The sequence below is a fragment of the Nesoenas mayeri genome (assembly GCF_963082525.1).
Source record: "Nesoenas mayeri genome assembly, chromosome: 2".
NCBI classification, from domain to species: Eukaryota; Metazoa; Chordata; class Aves; order Columbiformes; family Columbidae; genus Nesoenas; species Nesoenas mayeri.
Genome location: NC_137543.1, coordinates 87,220,794 through 87,234,053, shown reverse-complemented (window position 1 = coordinate 87,234,053; position 13,260 = coordinate 87,220,794). Strand labels below are relative to the sequence as shown.

The following is a 13,260-nucleotide window of genomic DNA, read 5'->3' as shown; positions in this document are numbered from 1 at the left end:
ATGAGATTAGTGGAAAGATAGGTCAAGATGAGATTTCTAGAGTGTCTCTACACACATAGTCCTGAAGGCAACCCGAAACAAGCCCACCAGCTTTCCTTGGCTCCTTTGGGACTGGGAGCTACGAGAGCAGAATTCGGGGAGAATACCCCTGGTTCGGGCAGGCTGCTCCCGCCCTGGTCAACCTGCTCCCCAGACCCTGCAGATCGACCATATCCCGCGGGGTGACACTACTGCGAGAGGACGTGAGGTGGCAGCAACACTTCTCTGATGGAGCCTGCGAGCAGCCGGCCCGGGCAGCGCTGCGGACGCCGCCGGGCACTCCGGCCGGCTCACCCGCCCGCATCCACAGCCCCGGCCCTGCCTGCGGCACCAGCCTCGCCTCACGCCAGTCTGTCCCGTGTCTGCCTCAGGGTTTGGTTGCTCCCCTTTCTTTTCTATTCCTTGGGCATCAGGTCTGCTGGTGCACGCACTCCTTGCCTTGTCACCCCACTGCATCCTGCCCTTCCACATGCCTGTCTGTGAGGACGGAGGTGAACAGCCCTGTGTTTAGGAGCCATCAGCCCTCCAGTCATCCCAGTGCGACCCATTCCTCATGCCTTCAGCAGCCCCTTGCCCACAGCGTGTGAGCAGCTTGCTCTTTTGCTACCTGTCTGCCTGGCATGATGCTCCACAGGCTGCCTGGCGGCAGGAGGGTCCCTGAGCAGGAGAGAAGCAGTGGCTGTTGGTGCAGCCCAGGGGATGCGCTGCCAGGGGACACATTCCAGGGCGCTGATGGCCCTCACTAGACAAGAACTGTGACAAATTCGAGGTGCCCTCCTGTGTGGGGGTGGATACGTGTCAGCCCCAGGCACTGTCCCAGCAGTACTTGCACATCAGGACACTATTAACTTGAGTGATCTGCATTTGGGCTTTATTTTTAGCAGAAAAACAATATATGGATTTAATAAAAAAGCAGTAAGAAGATATTGCATTGGCAATTATCACTGTATGTACAAGGGAAGAAATAGTGACCAGTACTGAACAACTCACAGTGAGCTATTTTAATCTTGCTACATGGAGCCCTTAAGAGCCTCATCCTGCCAAGCTGAGTAACTCCCATGAAGTGCTGTAGCTCCTCAACTCCCATGGATATAAATAAGATATGAAAACCCTTAGCATTTTGGGAAATATTTTCTCCTTACACAAATACTTTTTTAGGGAATTTTCACTCTTGGCTTGTCCTTCGTACAGAACAGGTTGGATCTGAAAAAAGACACCAATGCCTAAAAGCCAGGCTCTGCCATACGCTTGTTTGGGGCCTCTGCTCCCTCGAGGAGGGCCAGTCCAGGACACCAGGACTCAGAACCACATTGGAGTTCATGCTGCTCCAAATGGGACCCGGAGGAGCAGCCATGCTGAGCAGGGAGCCTCTGATGCTGCTGCACACAGCTGGTCAGCAAGGAAATGATGAGGACGGTGATGAACCTTAAAACTTTCCTTAGTGCTATGGGAAAGGCTCAGATCCTCCAAAATAAATGTGCTGGTACCATTTCTTTCACCAAACTGAGTGAGATTCACTCTTAAAAATATAGTAGTGAAGAAGAGAGGTGATGTCCATCCTTTTCGGTAACAGCCCTGATGGTTTCTTGAGAAATGGGAGACTCAGGGGGCCTCTGCCTACTCCATCTGAGGGGATTTAAATCCACCTTTTTTACCTTGTAGGGGAATATGGTCATCAACACCTTTTATTTTTATTTTTATTTTATTTTGGTTAAATACAAAAAACAAATACATGATTTGGGACTTAAGGGCCTATCTTCTGTCGAAGTTGCACTCTAATGGTTAAATCTGTACTGGATCTGACCCTGACTATTGCTGCTTTGCTTTCTTAGAAATCATTCAGTACTTAACAAATCTAAGATTATGGTCTTATTTGTCTGATTATCCCCTTATTTTTCTGTGGCTGATAACCTGGTTACAAAATGAGGATTACTGTTTTATTTACATTGTGAAGAGCTGAGGAAATCACATACCATATACAAATTTCTCTTTGGCTAGAGCACCTACTACATAAACTGCTAACTTTCAGAAGTAGATTATGCAGTGCTTTTTATACTTTGTCCCCTAGGGCTCAGCAGTGACTATCGTCTCATGAGTTTCTGACCTTAGCGCTACAGATGCCCTTTAGAAACTGTCAAAACCTGTCAGATTCCTCTTTTGGATATAAACCTTGGATATACACAGAAAAAGAGAGAGAGAAAGCAAGCAAAACAGAGAGGATGTCCTATAGATAAATCTAAGGTTATTAACAAGAACACCCTTAGGTAAAATTACTCCAGATAATTGCATCATTTAGCTTTCACTTTGCAGGCCTGGCTGGATCATAGATTGCCTTTATTATTTTATTTATTTATTTATTTATTTATTTATTTCTGCTAAGCCTTGTTCCTAGCTAGATGTGCTGAAGACATTTTTTGCAATGATAGAAGCCAACAAGAATATTTACAGCACCAAACCCACCTAGCTCCTGCGGTGCAGAATGTGGTCATTCAGATGAACATATTACTGCAGAAAGCACATTCTTCTCTGGAGCTCATTACTACAGCCTTGCTTTAACCCTTGGATCTCTTGGCTCCAAGCCATAGAAATATCTTTCTCTGACCAGAGTCATGATGCACACTACATTTCCTTTCTGCTTGGAACTTTCAGTTTTCACACTGCATCATCCCCTGATGAAATAACTTACCTGTCCGAGAGTCCACAGAGAAATACGGTTGTCCTTGCAGAATACTGTACACTACTCTTGCGCTGTTCCCATAGGTTGGGTCGTCAGCATCTGTCGCTGTCACCTGGATAACAGAGGTGCCTGACAAAAAATACCCATCAGGTAAGACCTTGTGGGATAAAGAGCTGTCATGAAAAGTACACAGTTCTAAATAAATTGAAATGCCTAACAAGAGCTTTCCTCCACCAGAATTCTTCATTTGAGGCTCATAGTGCTTGTGTTTATTGCTCACACTTGCATCTCATTAGCACTAAAGGAATTAATAGGCATAAATTTATCATGCATCTACAAGAAGATATAAAAAGGTAAGTACTCTATGGGCCACAGTTACAGAATCGCTGATTTAACAGTACTTTGTTATGGTTTGCAGAGAGCTGGTAGTTACATACTGTTTGCTTCTTTTCCCTTTTTCTTGATTTTAAATGTTATTTAAAGGCAGCTCAAATAAAATCTATAGCTACGCAGACATATATCACATGCCGCTGTAGAGAGTCCAGGGGTGCCATATGTTGAGTAAGGGATGGAAATAGTACACAAATAGTGAGCGTGAAGGGTTGTATCTGAGACAATCTCCCTGTGGGATTAGAGTTTACATTGCATGGCCTAGAGATCAGCCCGTGCTGAAGCGCCTTTTGGAATCCACACAGACGCATATATATTTCTTTTCTTCAGTTGGTTTTCAAGGTCTGCTTCCTCTGAAGCTAATAATGGTTGCAGGTGATGTCATTTATCAAGAACAAGGAGAAGGTAAGGCATAACTGCTTGAAATCTATGTGAGTTTTGACTCCTTAAAATGTCAGACAATGCCTTTATTAATGCATCTAGCCTTCCACATAATGTTTTGTGTTAGAAACAAATCCAGTGTTACTAGATACCTACTGGAAAATAAATCTGAATTAATGCTAGCCATTACCATTAAAACCCATTATTTCTGAATGGAACTTCTGTATTTGATGCTCGTCTCTAGCTTAATGTCAGCAAAATATTGAAGAATGAGAAGCTGAAGTATATCTCTAACTTCAAGATGTGAGATTTATATGGTATTATTATCTCTGTAATGACGTCACAGAGACAAAAAGCAATAAACATCTCCAAAAGAAAGAAAAGAATAGACAAAACTAGTATTTTACATGACTATAGGATTTTTTATATGGAAATGGTTTCTCCTGACTTGTGTAGGTAGGAAGGTTGCTGTTTGTCTTCTGCATTGCAATAACAGAACTGTCTTTGACATGATCCCATTCTCTAAAAGTGGAGAGCAAACGGTACCAGAATCTCGGGCCCCACTGAACTGTGTTTAGCGCAGCATTACATGGATTAGAAGAAGCAAAGCTGCTAATAGTTGTTGTCATGTGCCCATGATTTCAAGGGCTCCTGGGCAGTATTTCAGCTCCCGGTGTGAACTACAATAGGTTCCTAAAATTGTGTTATTTTCTGGATGGTAATGGTTATCTAATGGTCATTACTATTGCCATCATCTGATGGCAGGGGAGAAGGGCCACTACATTCCTGCAAGTTGTCTGAGGGTAAAACCTTCTATCACTACTCTGTGGCACTCAGGCACCCCATGGAAAGATGTCTTGTCCCGCTGCTCCTGCGAAAGAGGCAAAAGCTGAGCCCAAGGAATCAGTGAATTTATGTTTTGGTGACCATCTCCAGTTTGCTTATAAGGGAAAGAGACTTCACAAAATCTGCCTTACCCACAGGTGACATTTCTGGAACAGAGGCTACATAAGGGCCATCAAGAAACTTGGGTTCATTGTCATTGATGTCTTGGATTTTGATGATGAACTCGGACTCTGGTTCCATGGGCCGACCTGTTCGCCTGTCCAGAGCCTGGGCTCTGAGGGTGTACTGCGACCTTTCTTCCCGGTCCAGTCGCTGGATGGCGTGAATGTCCCCTGTCGTGTCATCAATTGTAAACACGATGCCAGCTCCCTCTCCTGAGAGGATGTACTTGATCGAACCATCTCCCCTGTCCATGTCAGAGTGGAGCTGTGAAAAGGAACAGGATTCAATTAGACCGTGAGCTGGGCAAGCAGCTGCTAAGAAACACTAAGCACATAAGCATCCTGACCATTTTCGTGTCACTGTTGGGACTCACAAGCTGGTTTTAATGAACTTGCTTTGCCGAAAGAGGCAAATACTCTGTAAAAACTGTATCACAGAGTTGCAATTAAAAACCTTCTCCTGTCTTCTCACTTCTACATCCACAGCTGTGCCAGAAGAAAAGGCAGAGACACCCAAACAGGAACAGGCTCTGTGCCTTTTTGAAATCTCACACAACACAATAATTATCTTTTGCCTGGCTGCAATGGCCGTTGAGAAGGACTCACTGCCAGGCTTGGGATAAGGTGAGGTCAGCAAAGCTGCAGACTGTATTTGCTCACATGGCTTAAGAGGAGACAGATGTTCCAGGGCCAGCATAATATTGCGGTGGATAAGGCCAATCTGTTTGGGATCCAGGGGAAAGCAGGATGGGAGAGTTCAGTAACTGTCATGATTCACAAGTCTTCTAATTTTTTTTTCCATGAAAATTTTAGCAATAAAAACTAGGATGGATCCTCATATCTTCAGGAGAGAATTATTGTTGAACAGTATGTAAGGTATGAAATGACAAACATTTGACTGTGTCCATGGTGCGCTATAGAGATGAGAGGCATCTCTGTTTTCCTAGGGAATTAGCAAACAGATTTATTGCATGACTGCTAATTAGTTCTGAGCAGCCACAGATAACTGTGAATGCAACAGAACAGAAGAAAAGTAAATGCTGTGCTAATTATCATCTAAAACAGAGAAACAAATCATCCTGGGGACTACCATTCTGTTAAACACCTGGTTCCCATGAAATACTGGAATGACTATCAAAAGACAAACAAATCATTTAATTTCACTCACACTATGAAGATGCTTAACAGTATGCTCATACTCCATGCTTTTGAGGAACAGAGCATAAAGACCAATGCCCAGAGATAGTATTGGTTCAGTCCCAAAAGACAAGAAGGCAATAAACCTGAGCTGCAATAAACAAAATGGGATTTTCAAGAATGTTTCAGGTGCGAATACTGTTTTCCAGTGTGATTATTGTTTTGAGAGGTGAATAAAGAATAGATAAATAATAATAAAAAAGTGGTCAAATTGGGCTAGATTCACTCAAGCACATATTTAAATGCATATATGATCCAATTATCTCAAGAAATATGGTCAGAATCAAGTGCATGTTTAGTGCTTTGGTGAGCTCAAAGGTCATATGAGAATAATTGTGAAGGATGGGGCCAAACATAAATAAATATTTGTACTGGAGAGAAAAACCTTGGAATAATGAACTGAATATATGAACAAAGGATTGTTAGGATTTGAAGAAAGAATCTGAATAGAAATGGCAAATTCGTGTGGAAAAGCAGAAGTGAAACTCAAGGCATTTGATTACAGGCTATTGTCTCAAGAAAAAAGAAATACCATCTCTGAGCTGTTTAAAAACACGCTGAAAACTACACAATAACTTTTCACATACGAAAAAGATTTAAAGAGACATGGACAAATTTGCTTATATGACCTAAGCATTTCTAATGCCAGTGGACCACCTCTTCAGCTGTTTTAGGGCACATGAACCCAATAGACTTGGGAGCTGAAAGCCCATTTACCACAGTGAAAGATCTGGTTGGAAGACACTCATTCTCTGGAGCCTGTTTTCCTTCCCAGCATCTCAGGGTGCAGCATATGACCTACACAAAGCTTGGGGCTACTCTTAATTTTAGGGTAGGATCAGCTTGATTTCAGCTGAGGTGGGATCTATATGGTTTTCTATGGCATGTCTCACCCTGCAGACAGGTCTGTATGTGGGCGACCCATCGACTCTTAATGACTGCTGGGACACCAAGTGTTAAGGGCAGCAGCACTGCAAACTGGCTGCAAGAACTGAAGGTGCAGGTTGTGACAACTGCCATGTCAGGTCATTGATACTTCATTTCACCCCTTTCCTGGTATATGCAGTGACTGCTGCATCTGAGAGACATCAGTCCTTTGGAGGAATGCTGGCAGCTCCAGGTGATGTATCAGCTAAATGGAGGGAGAATAAGCCCATAAAAATTTGGCAGTGGCAAACAGTTAAATTTAGATGACTGCCATGTGTATTAATTCACACCCAGGTGCCATGACTGCAAACTGGCATATCTTCAACAAACACCATCTTGTGATTAATTTAAAAACGACAGTAGTTGCCATTATTTACCCTAAACACCCATAACTCAGAGATTATCACTGTAGGAGCTAGTGAACAGGATGCTTCCAGAAGGAGGACACTATTATAGCTGTTCTAATTGATTCAGAACCACTAAGCTGTATCTTGGGCATTTGTTTTACTTCATCAGTGTGTCAGTGAGACAATGCAGCTGCTGAGACAGATACAGATGTTAGACCTGATTGGAGAATTAGACCTGTGCCTGATGGAAGAAAATGTGTTTTGGAACATCAACAACTCCTCATTAAATAAGAATAAAGAAAAAAAAAAGAGAGAAGTCAAAGTCAAAGAAAAGGCAAAGGCAAGGAAAAAGGAAAAACAAAGGAAGGAAGGGAAAGGAAAAGAAAGGAAAGAAAAGGAATGGTAAGAAAAGAAAAAAAGGAAGGAAAGGGAAGGAGAGGAGAAAGGAAAGGAAAGAAAGGAAAGGGAAGGAAAGGAAAGAAAGGAAAGAAAGGAAAGGAAAGGAAAGGAAAGGGACGAGAAGAGGAGAAAAAAGAAAAGAAAAAAAGAAAAGGAAAGGAAAGGAAAGGAAAGGAAAGGAAAGGAAAGAAAAAAAGAAAAGAAAAGAAAAGAAAAGAGAAAAGAAAAGAGAAGAAAAGAAAAGAAAAGAAAAGAAAAGAAAAGAAAAGAAAAGAAAAGAAGAAGGAAAAGAAAAAAGAAAAGAAAGGAAATAAAAGAGAAAATAAAAAAAATAAAAAAAGAAATAGTAAAAAGGGAAAGGGAAAAGGAAAGAAAAAGGAAAATGAAAAGTAAAAATAGCAGAAGGTGTTTGAGAAAGTTCAAAAGACTTAGAAGAAGACAATGTATTGAACTCATGAGTTAAATTACACCTTCTGTCAAAAGCCCTGTTTGGACTGAATGCAGTTGTGTAGGATGCAAACAAGGAATGGACATGGCACGCTAAAAGGAATTTGAGAGTACAACAGAATCTCTGTCTAGCTGTGATTTGTTAAAAACATTGAGTCGCAACCAAAGCTAGGCAGTAAGAACGGCTAGCAGCACTTTTGCAGCTTCTCATATAATCTGCTCTTTCTAGACAAAGCAAAAAAACAGCATAAAAGACATAATACTGCCAGACTACAATAAATCTGAAAGAATTTGTTGTCTGAAAGGACTGAAGCTCACACTGTTGCTCACATCAAACCAAATATCAGGATGGTGCAGTTTGGGGTGTACGCAGAAGACATTGTGCTGGAAAGGTGATCCAGTTTTAAGTTGGCTCTGGTTTATGGGTGGTGCAATAAATTGTTCTGCAATGTAGCTATCACAGAAGTAGAGGGAATACATTTGTACTTTCTCTTCCACATTAAGGAATGGACTATGGGAGGAAAAGAGCTGGTAATTCCTGAGAGATTTTTAACTGTGTCAACCTGGGTTGCTTCTTTTCATGAGGATAGTACAAAAGATTAAGGAGGCTACACCTGCATCTGAGCGACACATTTCCCAGCAAAGGGCAGATGGAAGAGAGCGGTGCTGCTGAGGGCAGCTCAGGGGAGGACTCACACAGCTCTGCTAACCAGGCTGTGACTCCATCCTTGATGTGTTCCCCCTTCTCTGCCTCCAGGGAGTTAACACCTGCAGGGGATTTTCATGAGGATGCATGAGTGAGTTTGGCTGATCTGCAGTGATAGTCTGTAGAAAGGATGCATTTTATTCACTCATTCAGCTGCTGTGGTTCAATCACCTCTTTCCTTTGAAACAGGGTTAGGGAGTCTTCAATACGGCAAACTGGTGAAGACTGTACCCAGTTCAATTACTGATGCAGTTTAGGTTGCTGGATGAATGTGGAAAATACCTGCTGTAGCAAATATGGGGGCTTTAGTTTGCCTAGTTCAACCTATTAGTCAATAATGGCTACCTCTAGGAAAGTTGAAGCCTCATATTTATCTCTGACAGGACCAGGCACCCTCTGAAGCTAAAATCCTTTAAATTACGATAATGAGCATTGGAGAAAAGGAAAAAATTGTACTGATTTCACCTCAGGAAGCTTCTTTTCATTTTCCTGTCCAGAAGATATTTTACAACTTGGCTTACAATTACACAGGAAAGTACATTTTTCATAGCAACCTTGACAATCTTATTAGGCAAGCCTGGACCTATGGTTCAAGTCAACGTGCTTTTTGGGTTGCTCCAGTCAGAAACAACTGTACAAGAGCATCAGAAGGCCCCCTTTCATATGGGAAGCCTTTAGAGTGTTTAAATAAATACAACTGGATCTACGCTGTGCATGCTTTCTCCTTCTGTCTTGGGCTTGGAGAGAGCAGATGGATAAAAGCACAACCCGTCTAGCAGGATGTTTCAGGGTGCTGTGGGTGATATCAGTTAGAAGAAGCTCTGCCTGGCCAGGCGTGGGAGCCAGGGCTGTTTGGAGGGCTGGTGCTTGCAGCAAGCAGTAGGCTGTGAGTCCTTCTGCACCTCCTCCCCGCACTGCACCAGCCATTACAGAGCTATTTCTGAGCCAGCCTGGGGTGACTCGGGCTGAAAAATTTCTGGTCTGCCAGAACAATTAGTTCAGCCCACAGACTATTCCCTGGTGACCCCTTTCCTAAGGATTCCTGAGACACAGGCAGCACGAACGCAGGCAGGACGAGGAATTGTGGTGGGCTGCAGCTTCTTCTGATAGCCCGTGCCTTTGGTGGTACGAGAGGAGAGGAAGCTTTTCCCTCACAGCAGCCCCCATGGAATTCATCCAGCTGCTTGGCTGGCTGCTCTGCACCCAGTTCAGGGAAGGGGGAAGATGAAATGTGCGATCCCCAGAGGCCTATTTTGGCAGCAGGTTTCCCTAGTGCCTGGTGTACACAGAGCAGTGTGGAGTTATGAGGCCTCTAGAGAGACCCAGCCATGTCAGATCATCAGTGCGTGGGGCTAATTGGCCCTGTTAACTGTGGAAGCTAATTAGCACTTGCGCATCCCTATGCCAACACAGCCATGGTGTAGGTGGTCCTGGACAGAGCTCATTTATGGCAGCTTGGGCCTTTGTGTGGTGGACACAGACCATGAAGAATCATCTCTACTTCCCCCAGCACTGCTGGCCCTGCCAAGTTTTTGTGCTCCTAATGACACAATCAAGTCTAAAATGAGTTGATTTCTTCCAGTACTTGTTTTAGGTAAAATTCAGCGCACAGTGCAAGCCTGAAGTCATTTCAGATGAAACGGAGTATGTGAAATAATATGTCTGGCCCTTGTTCCAAAGCTGGGAATTGCATGAAAGCAAATATTAATTTCTTTAATCAATAGAGATATCAAGAGCTGAAAAGCTAGGTGCAGAGATGAATGAAGACTAATGAGGTCTCATTTGGTGGCAATCACTAGTAATACCATTGCTGTGGGAGAAAGGAGAACACATCTTGCTGTCGGTCACATAGGGATAAATCAGGAGGAGGTCTTTTGAAGCCTGTGAATTCATTTTGATTTATCCTGGTGTGACTGAGGGCACAGTTTAGCTCTATGGGGTTGCAGAATGATAAATACAAGTCCAAATGGGCCTCTGGATATGTGATTCTGGTGTATTTTCTTTTCTTTTCTTTTCTTTTCTCTTTTCTTTTTCTTTTTCTTTTTCTTTTCTTTTCTTTTCTTTTCTTTTCTTTTCTTTTCTTTTCTTTTCTTTTCTTTTCTTTTCTTTTCTTTTCTCTTTTCTATTCTTTTCTTTCTTTTCTCTTTCCTTTCCCTTTCCTTTCCTTTCCTTTCCTTTCCTTTCCTTTCCTTTCCTTTCCTTTCCTTTCCTTTCCTTTCCTTTCCTTTCCTTTCCTTTCCTTTCCTTTCCTTTCCTTTCCTTCTTTTCTTTCTTTTCTTTTTGTTCCTCCTCTCCTCTCCTCTCCTCTCCTCTCCTCTCCTCTCCTCTCCTCTCCTCTCCTCCTCTCCTCTCCTCTCCTCTCCTCTCCTCTCCTCTCCTCTCCTCTCCTCCTCTCCTCTCCTCTCCTCTCCTCTCCTTTCCTCCCCGCCCCTCTCCTCCCCTCTTATTTCTCCCTTCTTTTTTTTCTTTTTTTTCTTTATTTTCTTTTCTTCTTTTCTTTTTTCTTTTTCTGACATCCTTTCTTAGTTCTTAATTTTTAATATCTACCTATATGTAGTGTGCACTCATCACAGCGGTATCTGGTATTCTAGGCGTGGAAAATCTTAATTGTATTATTTGAACACGTAAGCACACTAACTGTCCCCTCCCCACTTTTTCCAGATTTGTCACCTTGGTGTACACTAGAAACAAACTTGGCGCTGACCTTAACCCTTTGAATAACAGGGTCAATACTTTAAACAATTCAGAGTCATTAAAAGCAGTTTGAAAACAAAAGGACGATGGTTATAGTGAGGCAGATTGTTATGGCAGACATCACTGGTCTGATTTCCAGCAGCTGATCTTGAAAGAGATGCAGAAAAGTCAATGCAAAATACCAAGTAGATGGGGTGAGCTTAGGGATTCATTTTACACATATCTCTGCTGATGTGTAGGTTTCTTGGGGTATAAGGGATCCAAAAATAGGACCCTTCATGGTTTGATTTAATGAGTTGTCCCTCTGCCTTTCTGGATTTGGAGCAATTTCTCTATAGTTCACAGAATTAACCTGTGGTCAAGCTGTGGTAATCAAGAAGATACTCTGACTCCAAAGATTTGCAGAAAACAAAAATTGAAATGTCACTTTTCAAGGGAAACTGGCTATTTAATTTGATTGTGAATTTCAGCTTCCAGCTGACTTGATCACAGACAGAAACATGATCACAAACTCTTCCTTTCTTTCCTAATCCTTGTATGTCAATATAACCTTGCTTTGCCTTGACATTGTAGGAGTCCCTGGAAAGTTCACTAGAGATTGTATAACACTGCCTCAATTACAAATGAAGATTGATGCAGCAGATCTCTTTGAAATAGGCAAATATATGGACAGCTCCTTGGAAGGGAAATTCTTCCCAAACGAAGGTGACACTGGTCAAAAGCTCTTTGGAGCAAAGTGAAATTAATGTGGATAAATTCACTGTCAGAAAGAAGGTAAAGGTGCTTAGGGAACTGCCCGTGTTTCACCATGGTCTGCAGATACACAGATGTGTATACTCTGCCAGGTATCCTCCTGGTGCGGGTCTTACCTTCCCAACGTAGAGAGGGTCAGTTCCCGTGTACTCCTCCAGAACGAAGAACTGGTTCCACACCCAGCTGCGCTTCATACGTTGATGCAGTTTGTCTGACAGGTTGTCCTCTTGCCCTTCAGTGAGGGGCCTGGCACTTCCTGACAGCACAGTTGTAGTAAGGTCCATCAGTCCCCAAAAATACAAGGAGATGCCAAGTCCAAGCAAGTTCTTTGCATTGCTCATTCTACCTGAAGTCCACATCCGTTTACTAGGGCTGACTTTAAAGTCAAAACACAGTATCTTAGGTCCCTTGAGAAGAAAGTAGGTCCTGTGTGTAGTTCTTTGAAATGTCCAAGAGAGATCCAAATTCTGAGAATGTCAGTCTCCTGTAAAATTAAAGGAAATACATAGGAGAATGTTTTTTTCCCCAAAGTAAGAAAGTTTCCTCAACAGGTAAATATGCTGTAAAATATTTAGTCTTCTATATAAAAAATATAATATCAGGTTGCACACCTTCTGAAACTAGGAATGCTATTACCATATCAGCTGCAGAACTGGAGCCTTAGATACAAGAATCATCAGGGTTTAGTCAATAAGGAAGAGTTCTCTACTTTGCTAACTTAGCTGTTGTGTTGCTTTATGGTATTGATTGGCATGAGTTAAGCGCGTACTCTTTAGAAATATTTATGACTAGAAGTCCTTAGAGAATATTTAAAATCAGTTCACTCTGGAAAATTATAATAGCTGGCGAACATTCTTTGGCAACTGTTTTTTTCTTTCTGTTAAGAAACTATGTCATTGTCATTACACACATGTACACATACATACATTTACATAAATACAGATATTATTAGTATATTGCAAACCTGGAACAAAATTTCTAGCACTTCCAAGTTATTTTTAATTTCAGTTATTCTCTCAGCCTCCTTATTGCTTGAATTCAGGTTTCACACTCTGCTGCCTTCTCTCTGAGGAGCTGATTGCTGCTACAAATGCAACATTTCTAGAATTTGAATGGTCAGTTAATCATTTTATGACCCACAAAAGGTTTCACAGTGCTGATGGTCACATGCTATTGTGTGATACGTCCAAGCAAGTCAAACTAACAAATTTTTCTGCTGCAAGCCTGAAAGACATGTTTAGGCAAAGGAATGCTGACCTCTATCAGAGGACACTTTCTCATCAGTCTAGGATCTTT

General features: G+C 42.2%; 1 protein-coding gene across 1 annotated transcript in view; it reads right to left on the bottom strand.

Moving 5' to 3' along the window:
• The window catches only part of CDH20 (cadherin 20), a gene marked incomplete at both ends in the record, with an annotated part of 36,535 nt that extends 24,212 nt beyond the window's left edge, over nt 1-12,323 (bottom strand). The window contains 3 exons of the mRNA XM_080340152.1: nt 2,726-2,845; nt 4,465-4,759; nt 12,081-12,323. Of these exons, the coding sequence (XP_080196278.1) occupies nt 2,726-2,845; nt 4,465-4,759; nt 12,081-12,323 (658 nt within the window). The remainder of the gene's footprint in view (nt 1-2,725; nt 2,846-4,464; nt 4,760-12,080) is intronic.
• Nucleotides 12,324-13,260: the final 937 nt, after the last annotated feature.